Genomic DNA, 26,464 nt, shown 5'->3' on the forward strand with positions numbered 1-26,464 from the left:
CATTCTCCTGTGTGATGAAAGCCCTTTCTTTTTGCTTGAGCAACTCAAAGTATTTCTGCTTATAATCAACAGGCTTAAACTTCTTTTTGCTAGAATCAGACTTTCTACACTCACTGGAAAAATGACCTGCCAAATCACATTTGAAACACTTAAATTTTGACTTATCAACCATGTTTCTGTTTGGCCTGGCTGCTCCAAAATTCTTCTTGAATTTGAGCTTGGAAAATTTCCTGGATAAGAATGCTAGATGCTCATCAATATCATCCATGTCATCTTGGCTCAACTGATCTTCATTTTCAGCTACCAGCCCTTTACCCTTGCTTTCACAGACCTTTGATGTAGATTTCACAGCTTCAACATTCACCCCTTTCTCCTTCTCTAACTCAGTAACTAGTGCAATTGATCCTCATTTCTTCCTTCCTTTCTCCATCCTTTCATCTTGCTCTATTTCAAGCTCATAGGTTTTCAGGATGCCATACAGTCTCTCCAAGGTGAACTCCTTATAATCTTGTAAATTTCTCAATGAGACTGTCATTGGCTTCCACTCCTTTGAGAGAGATCTAAGGAACTTGAGGGTAGAGTCTTTTGTTTGATAGACTCTTCCATGCAGTTTTAGAGCATTCAGTAGTTTCTGAAACCTACTGAAATTATCAGTGGGTGATTCACTTTCTTCACAGTGAAAATGCTCTTATTGCTGAATCAGGAGTTGCATCTTATTTTCTCTTACTTGCTCAGTTCCATCACAAATTATTTGAATTGTGTCACAAACCTCTTTTTTTGTTTTACAGTTGATTATGTTGTCAAACATATCACCATCAACACCATTAACTAATATGTTCATGACCTTTTTATCTTTCCTGACTTGCTCAATGTAAGGATCAGACCATTCATGTATGGATTTTGGAACTGATGGTTCATTGCCAGTTGCAGCTCTCATTGGTACATGGGGACCTATCTCTATGTAGTCCACATAGGCCTCATCTTGCGAAAGAAGATGTAGGTGCATATTCACCTTCCAGTGATGATAATTGTCTTTGTCTAGAAATGGGATCTTCACTCCAACATCCTTTTTGTTCATCTTGTTGATTGTTGTGATCTTTACACTCTTTGTACTTTCAAGAGCTTACTCTGATACCAATTGTTATTCCCTAACAATATAACAGGAATTACAGAAGAGGGGGTTGAATGTAATTCTGGCTTCTTTTTGAGATTTTAAAAATATTTCTAAACTCAATATATATATATATAACAGTGTTTGATTTGCAGTAATGCGGAATGAAAGGATAATAGAAATCAAAACACTAAGTTATAAAACACAAGGTTTAAAACTTTCTGGTGGATTTAAAAGTATCCACCAGATATATATATATATATATATATATATATATATATATATATCAGATTGAGAACTTTGTGATGCTTTGAATGGCGCACAACTGCTTTACAAGTGAACAAACAAACTACATAGAAATTCTTAACAAGTACAGCTTTATCTATCTCTCTGGAAAAAAATGTGCTTGCTTAGTTAGTTGTTCAACTTGCTACATTTGATTTATATATCACCAAGTTACATAACAGTAAGACAAGATAATAAAACAAAATTGTATCTAGTCTAACTTCATGCTATTTCATTACTCTATTCCAGCATCTTTGAATATCTTCTTAGTTGCATGAAAATGGTAATGCTTTTTTGTTCTCTGAAACCAGTAATTAGGCTGCCACATTCCAATTGCATACAATCAACGCATGTGACTATCAAGTCACTATCAACTGCTCTTTTAAATTAAATATTTGTTGGAACTTCATTGGATCATCCGTTGAAGCTGTAGTTGATCATCCGTTGATACTTTGGTTAATCATCCGTTGAAGCTTTAGTTGATCAACCGTTGATACTTTGGTTGATCATCCGTTGAAGCTTTGTAGGTCATCCGTTGAAGTTTTATCTGAGCATCCGTTGAAGCTTGACTGAACATCTGTTGAAGCTTTGTAACTTATCCGTTGAGTCTTTTTTCTTAATAGTTAACTCTATTTCACTTATACAAGATTTCAAGGCATCATCTATTTAAAATTGACCAACCTATCTTGTATATTGTTAGTCGCTAAACACGCGCTAATAATACACGCAAGTATACGAGTTCGCAAGTAGTATAGAATCTTTTCTAGTTCGTTCCCACAGAGACTGTATTGGTTAACTATCTAATTTATACACCTAAGCAACAATATATGATTATTATCCAATGCTAAGACAGTAACAAATTGAGATTGTTTATAACTAAGAATTACACTAACAATTATAACTACGAGAATAAGCTCTACTTGGTTTTCTAAGCTTGTAAATACTATACCAGATCTTGTTCCTTGTAATAGTTTGTAGTAGGTCTTTTCCAGTTTGTTCTTTTGCTTGCTTGCTTTCTATCTCCAATCTTTCCTAGATTGGTTATAGATAGTTTTCTTTATGGCTTGTCATAGAGGTTAGGGTAGATCCCTTCTTGTCTTTGTTTTTTGTTGATATATACTTAACTTAGCAAAAAAAAAAGATTGGCTGAATTGATTTATATGATAAACATGGGATTCTAACTTCATTAAATACTTCATTCAATAGCCTTATTATTCTTAACCTTAGCATGCAATGGTGATGACACTAATCAGATAACACGAAACTGATAAACGCCAACTTTCGTTGCACGAGTACCATTCTACCAGACATCCACAAAAGAGATAGAAGCTGAATAGGCACCAGTTATATTGAGACCCTATATGTCTATAGAATTTGACAACATAACGGTTTAAGCACAAGTTATCTATCTTGATTACATAGGGCAAGTAAGATGGTTAAAATTACCTACGAATCATGCATAACAAATACATGAACCTATACTAGCATGGCAAGTTCTAAATCTTTAAATTCACTTTCGCTTCATTAAGAATTAACACGCTATCTTATAAGTTCGCGACGCTCATAAGACGAATACGCACAACCAATACTAGGATATCATACAATCACCACATACTAAGGCATCAAACAGTTTAACTAAAGAAATCCATAAATAAATCCGCTAGAACCCCACGATAACGATCAGCCCATAATCGGACTCATCGTCAACGTGGGTTCCGATGAAAACATGATATAACAAACGTAGTCTTTATACGAATAAATAAAACCAAGTACAAACAAGAGTATAGGTTCGGAAAAATAAGAAACAAGCATCCTAATTACAACTCAAAACAAAGATTCACAAGAATAAACTAGATCGTCTTCGCCTTTGTTGTATTGTGTTAAAGGTCTCTTGCCGTCTTCTCCCTGCGCTCTGGTCTGTCTCTGCCTTGTTATCTCTTAAAAACGACCTAATATGAATATAAATAGCAGTCCTCAACAATCTGGAAGCTTCCCTTTTAGAATTGTAATAGAAACAGGATTCTGAAATTCGGCCTCGGCGCGGCCGTGCGCTATCACAGCGCGGGCGCGCTGCATTTCTGGAACCCCGGCGCGGCCGCGCGCTATCACAGCGCGGGCGCGCCGTCCTTCTGGGAAAAACTCAGATTTCTTCTTAAAACTTGCTGCTTCGAATCGGCTTTCCACGAGCTTTTATTCCAACACCCCCTGGACACCAAATTAGCACCAAAACAATGCTAATTCACCTGATTACCTGAATAGTGCCTGAAATGCAAAAATACTAGAAAACACATTAAAACACATAACAACTTGAGTACAAATACACAAATTCAAAGATTATTAGAGCATAATAAAGTGTCATAAATGTCACTCAACATATATCAATCTAGTAGTCAACATGACTTAAACATTTCTCATAAATCTAGTTCACTAAGCTTATACAAGTATGCAGAAATGTGCTACTAAACTTATTTTACATAAGCTACTCTTTCAACGGATAGTGAAAGTGATCATCCGTTGAAAACTACAAAAACACTAAGTTAAATCTACTAAGGTGTTTTGTTTAACTTATCATAAGTTCACAACATATTAATAATAGTAAATGGTAGTGAATTAGCTAGATTATTGGCGGCATGTATTATATTATATACAGAGTATCAATATATATAAGAAAAAAAGGCACTTGACCAACAGAAATATTTTTTTTCTTTGTATTCTTCGTTATACTTTAAGTATTACTTGTGTTATAGTCTATGACTTGTGGGGTGGAACTCAGTGTGAGTTCCTGGTTTGGACCTAACATTAGGATTACACCTAAATTAAGTGGGAAAAAAAAGTAATATATGGTTATTAGCAAAACATAGAACAAAAATATAGATCTCGTTTCAGGGAAAACTGATCTATATACTTTCGTCTAGTGCAAAGTTTGCTTCAGAACAAGCCATTCACTGTTCATTTGCATATGTAATTTCTTGTATACATGTCATATATCTTGAGCTAAATTAATACACTATTTTGGAAACAATATACCCTAATAATAATTCATCTATAGTACAACTTGACTACTAACACATATATAATATATAGCTCTCCTACTTCATTTACAATTTCCTACTCACCAAAAAGAATTTACAAAGGTTTCTCCAACTCTGGCTATCAAAGCATTATCATCCTGGCATTTTTCAGAATTTGCTTTGCTTGCCTTCAAGTTTAACCTTCTGAATTCTGTGTCGTAGTCTCTTTTTATGATCATGAATCTTCCAAAGACCGTGACCAAGTATTACAGTTGAGTATATACCATGTGTGATGATGGGGGCAAGAATATTATTCGTCTGTCACATTAACATGCAACTTATCAAGAAACTGTATCCAGAAAACTACTTGTACTAGACCTATTTAATCAAGAGTCTGAAATAAAATGAGTTACCTGGATCCATTCAAATCCGAGATAAAGTGCTAGGAGTGCTTCTAGCAAAGGTGAGTATATTTTTTTCATTTGCCTCCTCTCATACCAAGCTGGAGAACACAATATGTAGATTAGAAGATTACACTCATGGAAGTTTCCACTAGAACAATAAAATGAACGACATATGTGGAATTGATTGTATTGGATACGTAAGAGAATTCTAACCTGCGAAAAGCTTCTTAAGATCTTGACGCCCAGAACGGGATTGCAAAACTGGTGCTACTACATAGGTAGGATCTGTATAGCAAAGGGGTAAAGATTGGATAAACACAAAAGGATTTCTTGCAGTAGGGGTGGGGGATTTTTGAAATACGCCAGTATTTAGAAAAATGAATACCTTTTGGGGAGGCAGCCACATAATAGAGGGAACCAGTAATAGCAGCTGTAGTCACAGCTGCAAATGCTTGAGCAAATGGGACAAATGGAGGCAGCACACCCGTCTTCACATAAAAGGATTAAAGCAAAAGTTTTTAGTTATCAATCAAACGTAACTTATTGAAAAGCAATAAAGTAAGAACTTCGTTTACCAGTGATGCCATTCCACGAGCATCTGTCATCAAATCTGTGCCCCTCAAAAAAATGTCAGCCAATGCTCCCTATATGTCAAATAAGAAAAAGAGAGATAAGTACGTAACAATTTAAATGATTATTACAGACACGTAAGGAGTAAATTCTAAAAGAGGAAACATTACTGTGAAATTTCAAACAAAAGTTCGCCCAGACAGAAATTAACTTGATATACAAAATGACCTTTAAGGAAATTAAACTTCTTGACACGGCCCTTCCGCATTATTTTTTCAAAAATTCTAACATATATATGACTGTGCCAACTGCCAAGATCAAAACCATCAAAATAAAGAAACTTCCACGGTAAGTCGGTAACTAGGTAAGTTGAGATCAGTATAGCAATATTTGTTACTATAGTAAAAGTTGGATCTTGCAAAACCAGTTTTATGTTAATACGAAGTTGGTACAGCAGATTTTAGCATCGGAGAGGGTTCTTTGAACTTTATCGGTCAGGGTCTCAGGGATACATATTTCACGTTCAGGCCAAGGTCAGCTAGAGACACACACCAGCTTGGAAAGATGCAGGCACACAGCACACAGCATACATAATGAAGATGTATGGTACTTCCTTCTACAAAGAAGGGTGTGACCAAAAAAAAAACTGATTGAGGATATAATAACTATTACGAGAAAACATTAACCAACATCTCCAAACATTTAAGTAGGCTATAAAAAGATACCAGAATTTTGTTTTATTTTACGTACTGAATTGAATTATTTCTAAAGATGGCCTAAAAAGTTTAGTGAGCGTAATCAACTTTTAATCTTGTTTAAATGAGAATATATTTAACAGTCTTTTCAATAAAACTCAGTCGATTTTTCGACTACCAAGAAAATGAGTGCAACAGGTAAATCTAGAATCTGACCTGTACAGCAGCCCGGTAGAAAAGCTCCTCTCCAACAGAGCTTGCAGCAACAATTAGTATAAACTGCAAGATAGGGAAAAAAGATTATTCATCATCATTTCCTCTATTTTCCTATCCTTTAACATTTAGTGTTTGTACCAATTTCTCTATATAATTAAAAAAATGCTGATGAGCAGTTGAGCACTGATACTTATGTAGTGTATGTATCTTAACCTGCCATGGCGACATGCCATAAAAGAAGTTCCGTAGCTCTTCATCCTCTACGTCCCTGATGGCACGAGCATGGGGTGATAGCTTCACGACTTCGTCCTGAAATATTAGAAAACTGCTTTATAAGTCCAATTGTATTGATAAACTAAGAAATAATGAAAAAGTTGGAATCGATATATAAATATAACAACATCAACTAGTAAAATCAAAACTAATAAAAGTATAACCTACATCCATTATAAAGAGAAGGGCCATAATGGGAGGAGATGCATATCCGAGTCCTTGTACAATGGCATCAAGTGATAAATCAAAACCTCCAGTGCAGTCAGTTCCAGTGAAGGAGCAAATGAACTTTCCAGCTAAACCCATTGCACCATATATACCTGATTCCAAAGCTACTCTTGGTCAGATATTTGGTTTAATCTTTGTTTATCACAATTACTACTTCTAATTTACTATTCTTGGCACAGAAGAAAATGAACATGTAGCAGGGAAAATATTATTTCAATTTATTCTACATTATTAAAGGAGTCCATTATGTCAATGATCATATGAAAAACCTAGGCTAAGTTCCAGGGGATACTTCTCTGCTATTGGTAGCAAGAGGTTGATAGTTTGAGTCTTGGAGGCATTTTCCCGACAAGTGGGTGTGATCAATCGAACCCTTGTAATAGTATGATCTGAAGTTTGATATGTTCTGTCATGTATATAGATCATCACTTTGCTAAACAAACTTGATGTATGTCCAATTTTTTTAAAAACGTTGTGCAAGTAAACAAGCACCACAACTATTGAGGCCCGAACTTACAAGATCTTATATTCTAACATCCTCGCTCACTCGAGAGCCCATTAATAGGTCAAAGAGTGGATCACGGGCGCTCATCTTTAGAGCATTAATTTGTCTTTCGTGTCACCATAAATTGTTAGACATATTGGGACTGGCATGGATCGAACCTGAGTCCAGAGATGTCAAACGGATAATTCGTCCGTATCCGGATCCGCATCCGAAAATCCGTATCCGACTGTTACTATCCGGATACGAATAATATTCGGATTCGAATCCGATTTTCAATCAAATTTTTATTTTTATGTTAAAAATTGAAAAAAATATTAGTAAAAATTAAAAATTCATTTTTAAAAATTAAAATAAGACTTTAATCATATCTTAATTTTTCAAAAAATTAATTTTATTTCTCTTTTCAACATAATTGTTATCTTTAAATTATTGAATTCAAATAAATTTTTTACATGTCTGTAAAATTTGTATAAACATATTATTGAATATATATATATACACATACACACTATAAATTTAATATAATAAATTTAAAATTATATAAATATAATATATTTATATATATATATATATATTCGAATTCGGATATTATCGGATACGAATATGAATATATTTGTATCCGTATCCACAATTGTCAGATTCAAATACGGATAATATCCTCTTATTTCAGATATGTATAATATCCGCTTTATTTCGGATATGAATAAAGATTTTTCGAACGAATATTGGATTTTTCGAATTTTTTTGACGGCCTTACCTGAATCATCTCGCTGCCTGAGCTCTAATATCATGTTAAATAATCAGTTACTCTAAAATCTCAAGATATGAAAGAATAGTCATTTACAAGATATTCTTATATTCTAACAATCACAAACATCTCACCGGTAAATTTATCATAATTTTTATTCCCGGATAATCATAAATAAAGTACATCTTGCCCTCACTCCACTGACCACTCTCCCTTGAGTTCGTTTCGGAGCAGATACACTCGATTTAATTTTGTTTTCAATAATTGTGTACAAAGTTTCTTAACTCTTTATTTCTATATTCAGCTTTATTCATATCTCTGCCCAGTAGTTCAGCTTTTCATTCACCAACCTAAAAGTAACTTGTATAATATTTCTTTCCCAGTCTGTGCAGAATAAAAAAAGTCCTTTCCTTTCCCATAGTTTATTCACCCCACCAGCAAAACATGACATAAAATATTCAAAAACTAACTTTACATATTCCTTTATTACCACAAAAGTTCAAACATCTACTGTATTTAAACCATAATGGTTTGTTACACAATTGACTTGCAGCCTACAAGTCTCAAATTCGTAAGTTACAAACAATTTTATCGTAAAATTTAGTTCTAAATCAAAATCACAGATCACTATTATACAAATTAACTAGTTATATTTAATACTAGGTTCATGACTAATGAGCTCGGTTAATCATTTCGATACAAAATGATGATGTTATGATAGTAAAGAGTGTGACTCACCGATTCCATAGCTGAGTCTAACAACAGCACCAATCTTCTCCCAAACAGGAAACTCAGCATCTGGGAAGCTGCTTTGATTAAATGTGGTCACCTCCATAGCAGAACTCGTGTACCCTCCACCACCACTACTCTTTCTATCTCCACCGTCAATTCCATCACCACCCATCTCAGCCACCATCTTCAAGCTTTTACAACTTCTCCGGTTTCTTTTCTTCGCCGGCGTCCTAAAACTCGCCGGAATATCGCAAATACTAGCCTTACAACTACAAAACTGCGTCGTTACTGGATTTGATGACCTGGAAATTAACGGAAAATCCATTTCTATACTGTGAAAGCTAAAGGGTCAGCTTCAAATTCAATAAAGATTCGATCTTTAATATATTTCTCTAATTTTAATAAATTTCTTTGAATTTTCTTGATTTTTGAAGTTGGGTTAGTAATAGCATGGTTTTTGATAAGGACGAGGTTTGAGTTAAACTGAGGGACTTATTACAAGTTAATGAGGTCCGTGTGTTTCTGTAGTTCTGTGGGCCCTGTTTGAAATCTTGGAAAATGATCGGACGGCAATTATTTAATTCGAGATTGTGTTTTGATCTAATGGATGAGGGAGGTGTTTGATATTTTGTAACAATATAGATAGAATATCACGTTGGCCAATGGGAATTTAACATGTGGAGATAAAAGATACAGGTATAGATTGCTTATTGTCTTGTCCAAGTGAAATTCCTACGTGGTTTTTAGTTTTTAATTTTCCACCAGGCTTTTCTTTTATATCACACCTTATTATTCGGCCAGTAAAGTATGTTTATATAATTAAATATTTATATATTCATATTCATAAACAGATTTTAGGATTTACGACTTTCGTTTTCTAAATATGCATAGTCGGGGAACATAGCCGTGCCTGAGGGTGTGCGAGATGTTCGACTGAACAGGGCCCTTAATCACTCTAGGGCACAATTTTTTATGTAGATTTATATATAGTTACATTTTTTATGTAAATGTATATATAGTTAAAAATAAAAAAAAATTAGAATTAAAATTTTTAATGTTAAAAAATGTAAATGAAAAAAAACGTTTGAGATATAGTATCATACAAGTACATGATTTTGATTGCTTTCTTGAATAAGTCAAATAAATTCTAGAAATAATAATATAAAAAATTATATTAATAGAAATAAATATTTATATCAAAAATTATTATGAGTGTCCTCCTTACGCTTCTAACAAGATAAACTTCCCGTTTAAGTACCAATTTCATTGATTTCATTAAAATTAGTAATTTAACTATGTATACTATCTCACTTTTTTCCTCCCTTACTCGATGTAATGATTATGTTTTAAATATAAAATAAATAAAATAATGAATTTATACAAATTTAAACAGCCGTACATATAAATTTAAATTTACATATATATTTTTTATTTTTAGATAAATTTCCAATTTCTAAAATTAAATAGTTTGTGAGATATTGTTGATTATTAAATTATTAATAGGAAGTGTGTTTCAAAAAAAATCTAGAACCTAGAATGACGATTTTATGATAATTTATATCATATATTTACTTGTTTTATTATTTTACAATTTTTGTTAATTTTCATTATGTAATATAGTTAATTTATGCACTTTAATTGTTATATTACTTTTGTAGTTTACATGTTTTTTTTATTTCGTGTATTTTTTAAAAAAATAAATTATTAGGGCACTCTTTTGAAATATTGCATAGGCCCTCTAAATCTCAGACAGGGCTCTGTTGGGGAATAGTCATATCATTCTTATAGAATTGTCATTTCTCTCTTTCTATTTATAAGAATTTGATTATGTAGGGTTGTAATTATTATAAAAATAATTTATCAGGTAATCTATTTAAAAAACTGTTATACTTTGAATATTTGATTGAATACTTATAGTAATAAACAGAATTTAGAAGCACGAAAATATTTTCTTTTTAAATAATATTATTTTAAAATTGTTAATTTTCTCGTATTTTTATATGATTTCCAATAAGAAAGGTTTAACGATATAACTTTAACGCATGATCCAATTAAAAGAGCTATCATGCTTAATAATTTAACTTAATAATTATATTAATGAAAAGATGTTTAAGTAGTACATGACCTTTTTCTTTCAGATAAACGTTATTATCAAATTGTCATTCTTCTCCTTTCTTTATGGTTTAGGTAAAGTAAATTGTAATTATTATAAACGTAATTTTAACACGTAATCTAATGCGCATGCTTGTTATATAAATACTAGAGAACTGATTAAACTACTGAAATTTTCTAAATTTTATTAATAGTAATCGATTCTAGTATTAGATTTTAAATTTGAATAATTTATTATCCATATTTTTGTTGCAAATGGTTTTTTATTTAATAATACTAATCAGAGTGAAATTTTATAATTTATTATAATGTCGTAAATAACAAAATATATAATCATGTGAGTAAAACAATTGTGAATATCCCAAATCTAACCCAAGATATTCATTGTACATGTAGTTTAGATTATATCACGGTATAAAAAGGGTAAGATAGTACTCTTTGTAATAATAAAGAAATTATTTTTGTAAAAACTCTCGATTTAGGGCACAACAAATAGAATGATTATAAGATACATGTGTGATCAACAAATTGAAAATAGCGTAAATGAAGATCAAATACTTATACTAGTTTTATCTTACAACTATATACACACACTTCTTAATCCACGTAATTTTATCAATTTATTTCACAAGTCGAATTTAAGAACAAAATCAATTTTATTTTAAATTATTGAGACATTCATAGTTTTATAAATCGTACATTACTTTTAAATTGTTGATGTTGATTGTCAAAAATCTAGTAAATTTTGATATTCCAATTAAATTGGTTTAGATTATAAAAGACATATAAAATAAAATAAAGGAAGTTAGCCCCTTTAAGTGGTCGACAAATATAATTATTAAAAAATCTTTTCTCTTTTTCTTAAAAGTATTATAATGTTATAATTTATTTTAACAACTCACTATTTTAATTTTTTTGAAATCATAATTTGATCGATTTTATCATAGACTCCTCTAATAAAAGTTGAGGTGAAATTTAGGGTTAGGTTTAATTAGAAATCATTTGTTAAAGTAATCAAACTCTATTGATATGTATTAAATTAATTAAATTAATTATTCTTTTATTATTAAAATATATATTAAATTTTAATTAAATTAATCATTTTACTTTAAAATAAGTATTTAAATTTAATTTAAAAAAAATAAATTTTTTATACAAGTGATTAGTAAATATTTATTATTTGTTATATATAAAAAATTTATCTGAGTCGGGTCCGGGTTAAACTAGCCGAGTCAGAGCAGAACATACAAAAAACTCGGCTCGACTCATTTAATTATATGAGTTTATTTTTATGTTTGCGATCGGCTTGTTTAGAAAAACGAGCTGAGCCGAGCTGATCCCGAGTTTTGTTCACAAACGGGTCTCTTCATTTGCAACTCTACCCTACTGATATGCCTTCAACCCCTTAAATTGGTGTTAATGTACGCCTTCTCCAAACGTGGTCATACTAATGTAATAGGCCTTTCTGTATTTTCTTGGAAATAGACTCAACACATAATGTTTGTCGAAATATATTATCTGGTATATGTTCGGCCATTGTATAATCACACATTCAACATAATATAGCATTTATGTCGTATCTAATCGGCGCTCTTTCGCTTTGCTCTGTGATCAATACTCAAAACCATATAACAATACGATGATGGGCGAACGTCGGCCATTTAAAATCTGCCAATCAACTTTAAAAATATATCTTTATCAAACAACACTCTTGTATCAAACAACACTCTTGTAACAACCCTCCATTTTAAACAATCCTGCCTATAACACCATCCTCACAACCAGTATGTGAAACTCAGTCTTTAGTAATACAAACTTCGTCATTCCTCCATATTTTCTCCACTAAAATTAACCCACAAATTTAAGTCTTAGAACGACTCATGTTTCGGCTCTGATTAACCTTAACCTTAAACTCGGCTATTAACACGATAAATTAGCAAAAAGCATACATCAAGTCACAATAATTTGAAAATTACGAGTGAGCACATCCAAAATAACTTTAAATATCACTGAACTTAACACAGATCCTTGATGAAGGCTCTCGACTCATAAAAAGTAAGTATCCTCTACTGTCATCATAACATATGTCCCACCATCTGAAAATATATTTTTTTCATAAATTTTTTCAAGATCTATATTCTCGACATTTCTTTACAAGACAATGAATGAGATGAATTATCTGAATAGTTGATCTACCAAACATGAAACCAAATTGTAACACCATATCCAAAACCAGCGGGTTTGCCTCGATAACCGTCCATATCTGCCTTGATAACCATCCAGGTTTGCCCCGATATGATCATTATAATCACCACTAACAAGGCAAACCAAAATTTTCAAATTGTACAAAATGTTGATATTTTAAAAGAAACAAAAAAAATCAATAAATAAGTATATATATATATATCTTGTTTTAATATGGCTTAATTGTAATATATAAGTTTGTGTGCACAAAATTAAAAATAATAGTGTACACAAAAATGAAGGGTTTAATATTTAAGTGGTTAAAATTATGAATAAATTTACGAAAGATAAAGGAGTTAATGGAGGAATAACAGATTATGAGAAACTTCTAAATTTTTTTACCTAGGATTTGGTGGAATAGCCACAAGTTTGATTGACCGTTATTGTGTACGTAATCTTGTAGCCCAAAAATATTGTTGTAATTCGAGTCGGGCGGTTCGCGAACTTGCCCGGCTCGAACTCGTGTAAATGGGCTTAACTCGGCTCTTTTAATTAAACGAGCCGAGTTTAGATAGAGGTTCCGACTTGTTTAATTAAACGATCCAACTCGACTCGACTTGGGAAAATAAACAATTCGAATTCGGGTAGAGATTTAGACTTGATTAAGAAAATTAAAGTAGTTGGCTCGCCCAACTCGTTAAAATCGGGTCATTTTAGTTAAACGAGATACCTCTACTCGACTAATGAAATTGAACGAGTCGAATTTAAGCAGAAATTTAGACTCGATTAGTTAAACGAGGCGGCTCAGCTCGACTCGATTAAATTCGGCTCAAATTATGCCGGGATTAAAACTTGGCTCACTCGACACAAATTACAGCCCTAAAAAATGTAATCCGGTCAGCCGTGAGTATCCATTACCTCAAATAAAACTTTGAATATTTTAAAATTGAACAACTCTTTAAAAACTTATATTAAAACATGAGAATGATAAAGTAATTTTGTTTAATTATACTGTCTTTAAAACTGAGATGATATTATTTTAATTACGTAATTCCAGAAAATCGAATTTAAAAATGAAGTGTGAGTGTGAAACTCAAAAAATGAAATCAAATAAAAGAAAAATTTCAGAAAGTTCCTCGTCGGACCGGGACTTCACTGCTCACCCTGGTTCAAGACATTTGGCATCATTGTTTATTGTTTATCTGTATTCCAAATAAACTTTACCTGATATTAAGTGTTCGTAATGTAACATCCCAACAATTTAAGTTTAAGAGTTGGGCCCCGAGCCCCAAGACATAGACATTGTTGATTTTGGTAGTATTGGGCTTAAAAGAGAGAACTGATGGAAGTTCTCTGGACCGTGTATTTAAGATGATTTAAAGATATTATATGTATAATGTCAGTTTTATTCAGATAACATCACCAAAAAAAGAAATAATTACACCAACATTAATTGGGACTGAGTTGACCCGAGCTAGGTGTCAAAATAAAACGGCGGCTCGGAGTTGTTTACATTCATTAGCACTATTTAACTGTCCCGGCCGGCTCGCACTAGTTTGTTGAGTTGTTGTCTTCACCAACTCACCAAACTTGGTTTGTGTTTATTTGCAGAGCTCACTCACTCCATTCTACTCCCTTTTTCATTCTACTTGAAGTTTCCCAATACTTTTGTGCAATACCCCAAATCCCAAGATTCACACTTGCATCACATTGTGCATTCACATTCTTATATTATCAAGATCAAGAAAAAAAACAGCGCGGTACATTCTATTCTTTCCTTCTATCTTTACCATTCTTATGGATATCTAGATCTGTCAGTGTTATGCATATATTCACTTGTTTAGGTTGTATTTTATATATATGCATCAGCATCATAACATATATGAATGATATTGCATATGAATGAATAATTGGAATATTACAGTGAACTAATTAGGATGAGTGAAATGTGTCTTGGTTTTGAATGAATCACTCAGTCAAATGTTAGTGATTTTTTGTAGTATTAGATAATTATAAATTTAGTTGTCTGTAATCTTCTCACTAGTTGAGTGGTGTGCTCTTCTTTGGCTAGTTAACTAAACGAGTCCATTGCTTTAAGCTCAGCTAAAATTACTCACGATTGAAAAAAATTGCAATCATGGAAGAGTTTAATTATTTGTGTAGTTTAGGAGGTTGTAATTACTTGTTAGATTGTCGCACCGAAACCGCCAAGTTCGCAATTCTTACTGAACCAACCACCTCAACATCAGCAATAACAGAGTGATATGCTAAAGCTATACAGTAATTGTACATTTTGATTAATTTGATGCAAAAGGACTATGGAACACTCTATTTGGAAGCTCGACAATATTAGTACTTGATTGCTAATGTTTTGAATACGAGTACTGATTACATTTGTTTGTTGAGCATCATCACATATATTGGAACCAAGTTATTTGGCTTTGTCAAATTCTACTAAAAAATTCCGTCGCTGAGCAAACACTGAACAAAACTCGATCCTCATTGTACATGTATGGCACCTGGGAAATATAAGTATTCCAACTCTGTCATTCCGTTTGCTTTTGTAGATGGGTGATGTAGCCAAGGACTTAACTGCTGGCACTGTGGGAGGGGCATCCCAGTTGATATGTGGACATCCATTCGATACCATCAAGGTCAAACTCCAAAGCCAGCCAGTTCCATTACCTGGCCAGGCTCCTAAGTTCTCTGGAGCAATAGATGCTGTCAAACAAACAGTAGCATCAGAAGGCGCTGGTGGTCTGTTCAAGGGCATGGGTGCCCCACTTGCCACTGTTGCAGCCTTAAATGCCATTCTCTTCACAGCTAGAGGTCAAATGGAAGCACTTCTGAGGTCTGAACCAGGTTCTCCGCTAACGATTAACCAGCAAATCATATGTGGAGCTGGTGCTGGAATTGCCGTTTCTTTCCCAGCCTGCCCAACTGAGTTGATCAAATGCAGGTCAGTATTTACTGCATTAACTAGCAACTGCATATTCCTGCAGATATTGTCAGCTCCACTGGAGACGTAACTGGACTGGTTCCAGAGTCAAATTTAACATGCTTATCTCATGTTCTCTAACAATAGCCTTTTCTGGTTACACACTGCTGATCAATTTTGCATGTTAAAGCACAGATTGCAAGCTCAGAGTGCAATGGCAGAAGCTGGCTCCGCTGGTGTTTCTGTGAAGTATGCAGGGCCAGTCGATGTGGCAAGGCATGTTTACCAAACTGCAGGTGCTAGGGGTCTCTTTCGAGGATTGGTTCCTACACTAGCACGTGAAATCCCAGGAAATGCTGCCATGTTTGGAGTCTATGAAGGCCTAAAGCAGTACTTTGCAGGTGGGCTAGACACGTCAAAATTAGGAAGAGGATCATTAATGTTAGCCGGAGGGTTGGCTGGAGGTTCCTTCTGGATATTTGTGTACCCGACTGATGTGGTGAAGAGTGCAATCCAGGTTGATGACTTCAAGAACCCGAAATATTCTGGCTCGATCGATGCTTTTAGAAAGATCTTGGCAGCAGAAGGTGTCAAAGGCCTGTACAAGGGTTTTACACCTGCAATGGCTCGAAGTGTTCCTGCAAATGCAGCATGCTTTTTGGCATATGAGATGGCAAGGTCAAGTTTAGGGTGATTACTTCCTGGCATACTCTCCAAAACCTTCATTTTCTCATCCTTTTTTCTGGTTCTAATTTATCTGAACCATATAGTTCCGGGCCTTTGGCGGCATTTTGTTTTCTTGTTTTGGCAAATTTCTTATGAAATCATGATACTTCCCTCAATCTTCATGCGTCCTGACTTAAAAGATCTCAACAAAAGCACACACTTGCATTTTCATTTTAATTTCCTTATTCACTCTTATGGTACCTATTAGACATTTCAAACTAAGTACAGTAATTTGTATGTTCACAAGATGTTTGAAGAGCTTGATAAAGTTTGAATCTATTTGTTGTTGCAGACTGCAGCTTGCTTTGCACAAGTAAAAACTGCATTACAGTAGATTATTATTATTATTATTATTATTATTATTATTATTATTATTATTATTATTATATAGACGATTTTATATACCAAATGGTCTAAATGAATTTTTAATTTAAAAGTTTATGTATTTTGTTTTTGTTTTGTTGAAGATTGTTGAAAAGTCTCGAGACACTACAAAAAAACACCAATTTGCTTTGAGAATAAAAGTAAAAAGCGAAGGAAAAAAAAGACTATTAACTTTTCCAATACATAAGTATGATATTTTCATAACTACAATTTAGGAATTTGTTTGGACCCAACTGAGTCATCTGCTAACTTCAATCCGCAAACTTATAACTTCTTTGAAAAGAAAATGTCATAACTATATATATGGATAGATCATATCCCACAGGAAACCCACTCAATCAGCTCGATGAACACAATGGAAGATCATCATCAGCTGCACTCTAGCTCTTTCATGCCTCTTCTTTCCAGGGTCGATCGCTTAGATTCTGTGGTTAGTTCTATTCCCTACTTTTCTAACTTCCATGCCCTTGTATCATTTGGCTGGAGATGCCTTGAATTATATCATGTAACTATGCAGGTAGTATACAAACCAACGCGTTGTTGATGAACCACGTCAAAACCTGAATATTCTACCGTTTAATTTGTTATGACACATCTTAATATGCTAACGTATATAACCTGAGTTTCTGAACAACAGATGAAAGATGTAGAGAAGAAGAAGAAGAAGAAGAAGAACGAGGAGTTTTCAGTATGGAACAATGGCAGAAAACTATTTTCCAGAAAGAATAGCAGACAAGGCATGCCATTGACAGTTGCTACCAGGGAAGCTGGATCCAAAGGTTCCTTAATGGATCGTATCCGTTCTCTTGAAGATCGACTTCTCCAGGTTAAGGGCTCTCTATTCTCAACTCGGATATGTATATGCCAATCGACCATCTACACTTGAATTTTACAAGCACACATAATAATACTACTTGATTCATTAGTAAAAGTATAAGATACAGACTGCACGAGCTGCATTTCAAGTATAATCTCGATTCTGAACACTCTTGTCCCGATTCTATATCGACCATTGTATCGTATACATAAAACTATGTCCCTTTGTAGTATTTTAAGGGTGACCTACATGTAACTATTCCGAGAAAGGAAGAAAGAATTGAAATTTAGAAGTTGAGACAGATTTGTCAGTCTAACAAGTATACATGTATGCAGCTTTCCCAAGAGATCGATCAAGCTAGCAGCAAAGCATCAAGCAGTTCCAGCATACATAGTACATCTCTGTGGACCTCATCATCTAGCTCATGTGCTCAATCCAAAAGTGAATTACCAGTTAGCTCATACCCTACTTTTCATATTCAGGAATCCAAACTCCAGTGTCACGAATATTTCCAGGTAACAACTTGAAGCATAGAAAATGATTGGTATTTTCTTGTGTGATCATCCAAAAATAAACATTGTTCTTTTACTTTTCGTATAAAACTTATGCAGAGAGATCTTCGTGCTCCCCGACCAAGGATGAAGAATCCAGAGAACGATATCCCTCTGCCACGGAAACTGGGGAAAGTTCATCTTCATACCAAAGAAAAGGCATGCCTGGATGGAATGAAGAACAGAGCTCCCTGTTGGTCACGCATGAAATTACTAGGCTGCTAGTTAGCATTTTGTTTCCCCTCGTTTTTTGTTACCCCAAATCCAATTGACATATCCTGCAAATAATGCTCAGCATGACTTGAGATGCCCCCATTGATTATTCAATGTGTCTAGTTTGAACATTAGGAGTACTTCTCCGTTTTTTTATTAAACTGGTTAAATTTGCATCCTTATACATACTTTCAAATTATCATTTAAGTTCCCTAAATTTGGTAAGCAAGTCATACTGGAACACATTGCTCTTTTCGGTTTGAAATTGAGTTGCCCATATTTTCCTATTTAACGTTAACGATTAACCTGAACAGAAAAAGTGTGATGTATTGTAGTATGGCTCATTTTTTCATACTCGGGGTGCAGAATTTTTTTAAAAAAATGAGTAGTATATCAAAACTCAAGTCAGGGATTCAAACTGAATTTAACTCTTATTCAAACTACAAACTATAATAAACTACAAAATTTAATAAATACTTATACATAGTTCACCAAGAATATAATGAGCTCTCTTTTTAAAAAAGGGAGAGAATATAATGAGATCTACTACAGGATGCAAACTTAAAGTTTGATTCATTTATAATATATAATTTAGTAACAATACACTGTGTTCACTTGCTTTGCAGTGTATACTTGTAATTAGCAGATGGCAACGCAGAATCAATTGACTTTGCTACATCTACATAAACTAGATCATCAATTAATACAGATCTGAACTTAATAAATTGAAAAATAGGTCGCCTGCCGGGCTACAAGAGCATTTAGGTGCTAGTGGCCTAGTGCAATTAAAAAAGAAAAAAGATTTGTTGGGGTTTCTATTGACACCAACATATTTATTCAAATAGCTGCTTGGCTAGCCTTAGCTGGAGCAGTCAAAACAATCATCACTCCCCGGTGCTGCTCTGCTGGGCTCTAAATCTCAAAAGAAAGCTGGTAAACATGATCACAGTAAGACTAAAAAAATGGCTGGGGTATAGCAGCTCTCTAAGATATAGGCAACTTTACACTTAATTTCCAGAAAAAGGTTATTTATACAGAATAACAATACTTGCCTATTGCCCCCCAAGAATGCAAAAGTGTGAAAGGGGCTGTTTGAAGGGGTTCAAACATGTGACTTAACAAATAGCAAATGGCGCCAAGAACGACCTTAATAACAAACCTACGTACAAATTACCAGCACGGATGTTGTAGGTAAAGAAAAAACAAATTACAATTGGCACCAAGAACAACCATAATAACAAACCTATATACAGAATACCAGAAAGGATGCTGTAGGTAAAGAAAACACGAATTACACTTGGCAACTCATACAGGGGCTCTACAAGATGGCTTCTTTATATGATTTTTAATCTGCTGACATGCACATCATTTTTGCAGTCCATCATAAATAAATTATGTACAGTAGCTTTTAACCTTGACATGCTGTTTGTTGTTAGGGCAGCTGTGCGCTGGCATCTATACAACTCAGCAGGGACAATGCTAAATTACCAATGCACAGAGGAAAACTGATTTTACCCATACCAATGCTCAGAGGCAAACTGATATTTACCCTGTCTACCAGATAAATTCAACATCTTATACTGCTTAACCACTACATTGACCTATAGAAAGGGTTTCTTGTTAATTTTTAAAGTCAGGCATATTCTATAATCTATATAGTAGGAATTAATATATGTGGCCACACCTACACTAAACTAAATTAGTGAAAATGAATCATAGGATCAAGCAGCAGAACAGACATGAGACTCCAAAAAAACGTACTCAGTATAATAATTGGACATGTTACATACTCTGAAAGACAAAGGAACTCATAATTGTATAATACTCCTAACTCCTAAGATACTAGATGAACCACTGTTTAATATCGCATGGCAGTCATCAGCTATATATATTTTGGTAACTGAAAGCATTTGGTACATATGAACAAATGCTTACAGTTACCAAAACACTTCCCACTGGCCTAGTTTGGTAACTAGGTCCTTGACTGCCATTAGGTACGGCATTGAAATGCATCTGTTATTCTTCATCTTTCCGCAAATGAAACCTGTCTATTCACGAGGATTTAAACGAAACACAATTCTCATTGTCTGTGCATAAATAAAAATCTACAATCCCCCAAGTAAATGTGTTTTACTTTAACTCACTGTCTGTGCATATATAAAAACCTACAATCTCCAAAGTAAATGCGTTTCACTTTGACTTCGCGCATTAAAAAAACGAATATATTGAAAGTTATCTTCCGATTCTAATCTTTAACCAACTAAAATACATCAAACCATTATAAATATAGTATACTGCTCAAGTACATATTATGCAGCAAAATGCTAGCAACGTCTTTGTTACTGCATAAATTCACAATGCAATAATTAAATGCATGTAAACGATTAAAATATACAAACTTTTGGAAAATATGTAAGTAGTAGAACTTATGTAAAAAAGCAGGACTTTTTTCGAGAAAGATGAAGGAAAATTAATAAATGATTTACTGAAAAAAAATTACAAAATTGCAGCAAAACCAAATACTTATCCAACGGAAAACCCAAATAGCAATTTAAAGATTAATATTCCTACAATCATTTAACGTTTGCATGTGTGCTCGTCTCAGATGTGTTATGAATCTTCAGTTCTTCACTATATCAATATTTTTAAGGAATCAACAATTTGCAACTGTTAAAGGGTACAAGTCTCAAAATATTTTATAATGTGTATAAACATGAAAATAAAGACTAAAAGAAGACTAAATACTTAAAAATGAAATCTTACACTGCCAGTCTAAATTATACCTGTCACAAATAAAGCTTCCTTGACAAGCAGAACAGATTTGGAGACTATATCATGAAACTTGATGCATATTCAGGCATCCTTCTAAGACTATTGATCCCTCCATCTTGGGCTTGGAATTTGATCTCTCCATTTCGGACTTGGAATTGAATCCCTCCATCTTGGGCTTGACATGGGAAAAAATCCAGAAGGTGACAGTGGAAACCCATAACCAGGGGAGGGCGGAGGATGAGGCCCAGGACCTAGAATCCCTGACTGAGGAACTGAAGAGAACGAGAAATTAGGCGTCAGTGGTTGAGGAAATTGATATCCAGGAGAAAGTAACGGATAAGGTGACCGTGGCGATAACATGTTCATGAAACTATAAGGTGAAGACACCGGAGAAGGCAGTAGGAACTGTGAAGTTGGAGATGGTAAGAGTGGGGGAGCACCATTCATCCTAGGGGAAGGGAGAGGTGGAGGACCATTCATCCTTGGAGATGGTAGAGGTGGCGGGCCATTCATTCTAGGTGATGGTAGAGAAGGACCATTCATTCTTGGTGATGGTAGAGGGGCACCAGATGGATTAGGAAGTAACCCGGATAATTGCGGATATGCTTGATCTTGACTAGGATATGGTGGCTGATGTTGATGGTGCATTTGATTCTGCCTCGGACCAGAGTCTAGGATGGAATGTTGAAGGTATCGCATGTACGCTGATATAGGAGACTCAGCTGTATTCGACCAAACTTGATCACCAGGAGGGTAAGGTGGTGGCATCATCGACTGTGATGGGGGACCGAAATTTCCTGGAGGAGGTCTAGAGAAGTTATTATTAAAAGGAGCAGCAGGTCCTGGGGGAGGCAATGAAGATGCAGGTACAGGTATAGGAGGGGGGCGAAGGGGCATCTGGTGCATTTGAGGTCTGTTTACATTTATTGGTGCCAATGGAGGAGGCCTAATCTTCTGTAACCGCATACTCTTAGAAGAATTTTGCGGAGGCCTAGGAAGTGGATCATGATTTGAAGGCGAACCAGTAAGCTGCTGAACAATGTTTCTAAAATCATTCTTGTTAATATTGTAGACCTGAGGCTGAGGTTGTTGCCGAGCAGTATTAGTAAAAGTAGGTTGATGCATTGGACTCTTTTTAATATTTTTCCCAATCTTGTTAACACCCAAGTGATCATTATGCCTACTCCTCGAATCATCCATAATTCGAATACCCGATACCAATACCAATAAACTTAATCCAATATATCTAAAAACCCACAAAATCAAACCAATTCAAAATAAAATCACCACACAGCATCCAAGAACTTCAAAATCTGAGCTTTAAAAAAATTACCCTACGCAAACAATTACACACTAACTCTCAATATATAAACTAAATGTCTTGAACAATGCACAAAAATTGAAACTAAATCAGCATAAAACATACCCTTTTCTAAGAAATTCAAATTAAATCAGAAGAAATAATACCCATTTCTTGAAACTGAAAACCCACCAAAACCCTAGATCGAATCAGCTTCAACACAACCCCACTTGTAAATCACCTTGAATAGCAAAAAGATTGAATCTTTAATCAAATTAGCATTTGTCCAACTGGAAAACCCCAAAATCTTGCAAGAATTTTCGACCAAATAATATAAAGATTGAAACTTTAAATAAAGTGAAGAGGTGAGGTGGACATAGTGAAGGGATAAATATGACAATTGGGAGAAAAAAGACAAGATAGAAGCGGAAAGAGAGGGAGGGAGAGATATATATCAAGAAAGCGGCTAATGTTTTGCTTGGCGTCGGTCAATGTGAAAATCAAATAAAAATGAAACCGAAAAAAAGATTGGAATATTGGATTTTGTATCATAGGATGCACAAACGAAACTGGTTTTATTTTAGGAAAATAATATAATAATTGAAAAGAGAAGATGAAGATGTGACACTGATGCAGCGGTGATGCTTTGATATATTAAGGGTATAATTGTGAAAAGCAAAATTGAGAAAAAAAAAACACTTCGAATTTTCTTATCGGAAGATAAGAGCTTTAGAAACTAAAATAATATTTTGTGTTTAAGGGTTTAATTGTGAAGGGTAATTTTTTTCTTTTTCAAAAAGACATTTCAATTTTTTTATCGACGGATAAGAATTTTTGGAAACTAAAACAATTTTTTTATTTTAAGGGTCTAATTGTGAATAGTAAATTTATTTTAAAGAAAAAAACGCTTCAAATTTTTTAACGAAAGATTGAGAGTTTTGAGAACTAAAATATATTATAAAAAAATATATTATGTTTCATCTGCTCGACAAAGAATGTGATTTTAGAAATTTGTTATGGATCAAAAATTAGGATACATGACTGCTGTATTGATTATCAAGGAACATGAGTTTCGAGACTAGATTTGACTGCTCTTGTGTTTCGTGACTCAATCTGCCTCAACAAAATGCTTACATACCTTGCTGATTGCCAAGTATCAAGTCAAAAAACGTAGTTTTTGGTGATACTTGCCCTCGGGGCTATGGCGGCGAGGGCTCACCAAGGACGTAGTGACTTTCATGCCCTCCAAGGTCTAAGTCTAAAACGTCCTTCTTATTGGTGGGGTGAGGCCCCTTATATAGATGTTGGGAGTCCTTGAATTGGACTTGAGTTAAGAGACTTGGTGGGTAAGTCTCAGAATTAGAATGGACTTTGGAGTTCTAAGTGGTAGGAAACTAATTTCTTATCATTTTAGGTCCCTTGAAGGCTAATCTACTAGAATTTATGTCCTTATTGAGACTCTTCTTAATAGCTGATTTTTTCCTTATTAATTAATTATGAAATTAATTAATAATCAAGGTTTTGGGCCCTTTCTAACTGGGCTTCATTGTTAGACACTATCTGGTTTAGTTAACTTTAATACCAATTATATTCCTGGGGTATTTTTGGGCCCTTATTCAAAGGTATTGGACATCTTGTAATGGACTTAACTGTCAGCCCAATATTAATACAATTAATACGATATTAATTACGCAATTATGATGTATTTTATTCTCTATCAAAATTATACATACTTAAGAATAGACATGGTATGTCACCATTTTCAGTGAATAATAACCAAAATATCAATAATAAAAAATTATACAAAACGCTTCACAACGTAGCTATTTGTATCATTTTTTTAAAAAAGTTCAAAGTCACCCGTTATATCATGTAATGTTATGTGCTTTAACCTTTATATTTGTTTTTATTTTGTGCCTTTATAATGGTCTCGTTTTGAAGGCCGGGAAAATTATTTAATGTTACTTTTTTATTTTTTTTATTTAATATTTTTAAAATTTAAGATTGTATTCTAATTTAACAAATTTTAATATTTTAAAATTTAACAATTCCCTTTTAAATTTAAAAAAATTAAATTTTAATTAAAAGATTCACCGGTTTAGGATTTTAGGCCCCTAGAGCCTAAATCATAATTTAATCCGAGATTTAGGACCTAAACTTAAAATTCCTAAATCCTAATAAAAAAATATAAATTTTTAATTAAACCATGTTAAAATTTAAGGGTGGAATCTAATTTAATATTTTTTAATATTTTAGGGTTCATCATTTCATTTTTGGGTTTTAGAAATATTTAAAAATAAATTATTAAAATCCTAATTTAAGTGTGAACTCTAAATTATTTTTTATTATTTTAGGATTCAATAATTTTCTATTTGAATTTAAAATAGTTTAGAATAATAATAAATAAAAATAGTGTTTTGAGATCAACACGAAACATTGTCTCACTTCTGATATATAAAAAAATACTGACAATACAACGTGATTTCATATAAAGTTAAGGTTTTTTTTTCTAAAACAAAAGTTTAGGAAAAACATTGAGCCATCTAGCTTTTTATCTAAACCCTAGATGATGCTAAGTGATATTTTGGATATTTATTTTCTGTTTCAATAATATTTTTTAAAAAATACAACGAATTAATACTGTGTTCCCTATTATTAATTTTAATAGTTTACATTATTTAAATTGGATGATACGAGTGATAAGATCTTTGACATAAATAAATTACTATATTTTGCTGAAATAAAGAACAAAAAAATGCATATCATAAATTATTTAGTCAAATTAACTATACAATTATCATTATTATGATATAAAAAGTAATTAATTAATATTTATATCACCCCTCCGCAAAAATGAAACCAAAATATAACTGTGATTATGAATGGCTAGTCCAAATCTTTGTAGTGGCCGTCTGTCAAACTGTCAGTGACCAACTCAAGAACAAAACTGGAGTCCAAAGAGGTGGTACAGTTACAAATATAAACAGAACTCAGACGTCACAAATAAATTAGAGACGGAAATTGAAAAAGAATGGGGTGAGAGAGGCTCGAACTCTCGACCTCAGGATCACTCGTATGCTATGAGACCTACGCGCTAGCCAACTGCGCCACCACCCCTTGTTGTTCAAGGGTCCCAAAAGACCAATATAAAGGAAAAACAAGGACACGTGTCCTTCATAGAAGAGCAGAGATGAAAGCTGATTCTCTCGAGAAGTGAAGATCGAAAATGTAGTGTTGGTGAGAGTGAGCTTGGTCTAGAGCAGCCAAAGAAGTAGGGGGATTCATAACCTACAACACTCCTTTGTTTTCTGTACTTGCACAAATACACACACTTTTATTTTAACCTCTCATTTCTCCCTAGTTTTGCTCTTTCCCATTCCTTATTCTCTCACTTCTTGAAAACCCATTGTGTGATTTCTCTCAAAAATGCATAAAAATTTCATCTTTCACATGATTATTACTATTGCTTAGATCTTTATGCTACCCTTTTGCTCACATCTTCATAAAGGTACCTTCTTTTCTCTTTTGTTTCTTTCTTTTTTCTTGTTTTTGTTGATACTATTTCTGCTATTTTCTATTAGGGCTTGTAATAAATAGAGTCACATTTTATGTAGTCATATTAAAGTTTTTAGTATATGACTTGATTGTTTGATGGTTTTTTTCTCTTGAGTAGATGTTTTATATATGTT

The 26,464-nt window shown here is 33.5% G+C and overlaps 3 protein-coding genes and 1 non-coding gene across 5 annotated transcripts; 1 reads left to right on the forward strand and 3 right to left on the reverse strand.

Moving 5' to 3' along the window:
* Positions 1-4,256: 4,256 nt before the first annotated feature.
* Positions 4,257-9,263, reverse strand: LOC141666713 (uncharacterized). Of its 2 annotated transcripts, none has more exons than XM_074472868.1 (9): positions 8,785-9,263; positions 6,734-6,897; positions 6,506-6,601; positions 6,293-6,355; positions 5,387-5,455; positions 5,197-5,299; positions 5,025-5,096; positions 4,821-4,909; positions 4,257-4,725 (listed from the first exon to the last, which is right to left on the reverse strand). In XM_074472868.1, the coding sequence occupies exons 1-9, from the start codon at positions 9,101-9,103 to the stop codon at positions 4,576-4,578; spliced, it is 1,125 nt and encodes a 374-aa protein (XP_074328969.1). In that variant the 5' UTR covers positions 9,104-9,263; the 3' UTR covers positions 4,257-4,575. The 2 variants fall into 2 exon arrangements, with proteins under 2 accessions (XP_074328969.1, XP_074328970.1); XM_074472869.1 differs by having other exon boundaries at positions 6,734-6,885; positions 8,785-9,260.
* A 5,262-nt stretch (positions 9,264-14,525) lies between these two features.
* On the forward strand, positions 14,526-18,885 carry LOC141668200 (mitochondrial carnitine/acylcarnitine carrier-like protein). Its single transcript, XM_074474973.1, has 6 exons — positions 14,526-14,834; positions 15,642-16,033; positions 16,208-17,552; positions 17,760-17,948; positions 18,275-18,454; positions 18,551-18,885. Exons 2-3 carry the CDS (start codon positions 15,642-15,644, stop codon positions 16,704-16,706), a joined length of 891 nt encoding a protein of 296 aa, XP_074331074.1. The 5' UTR covers positions 14,526-14,834; the 3' UTR covers positions 16,707-17,552; positions 17,760-17,948; positions 18,275-18,454; positions 18,551-18,885.
* A 379-nt stretch (positions 18,886-19,264) lies between these two features.
* LOC141666852 (protein HAIKU1-like) lies at positions 19,265-23,272 on the reverse strand. Its single transcript, XM_074473068.1, has 3 exons — positions 22,902-23,272; positions 21,487-22,809; positions 19,265-19,633 (listed from the first exon to the last, which is right to left on the reverse strand). Exon 2 carries the CDS (start codon positions 22,673-22,675, stop codon positions 21,575-21,577), a length of 1,101 nt encoding a protein of 366 aa, XP_074329169.1. The 5' UTR covers positions 22,676-22,809; positions 22,902-23,272; the 3' UTR covers positions 19,265-19,633; positions 21,487-21,574.
* Positions 23,273-25,807: 2,535 nt separating this feature from the next.
* On the reverse strand, positions 25,808-25,892 carry TRNAM-CAU (transfer RNA methionine (anticodon CAU)). Its single transcript is given in 2 exon segments — positions 25,808-25,843; positions 25,855-25,892. It is a non-coding gene; the product is annotated as a tRNA-Met (tRNA).
* Between the last annotated feature and the right edge of the window lie 572 nt (positions 25,893-26,464).

This window comes from Apium graveolens, chromosome 6, assembly GCF_009905375.1.
Source record: "Apium graveolens cultivar Ventura chromosome 6, ASM990537v1, whole genome shotgun sequence".
Classification (NCBI taxonomy): domain Eukaryota; kingdom Viridiplantae; phylum Streptophyta; class Magnoliopsida; order Apiales; family Apiaceae; genus Apium; species Apium graveolens.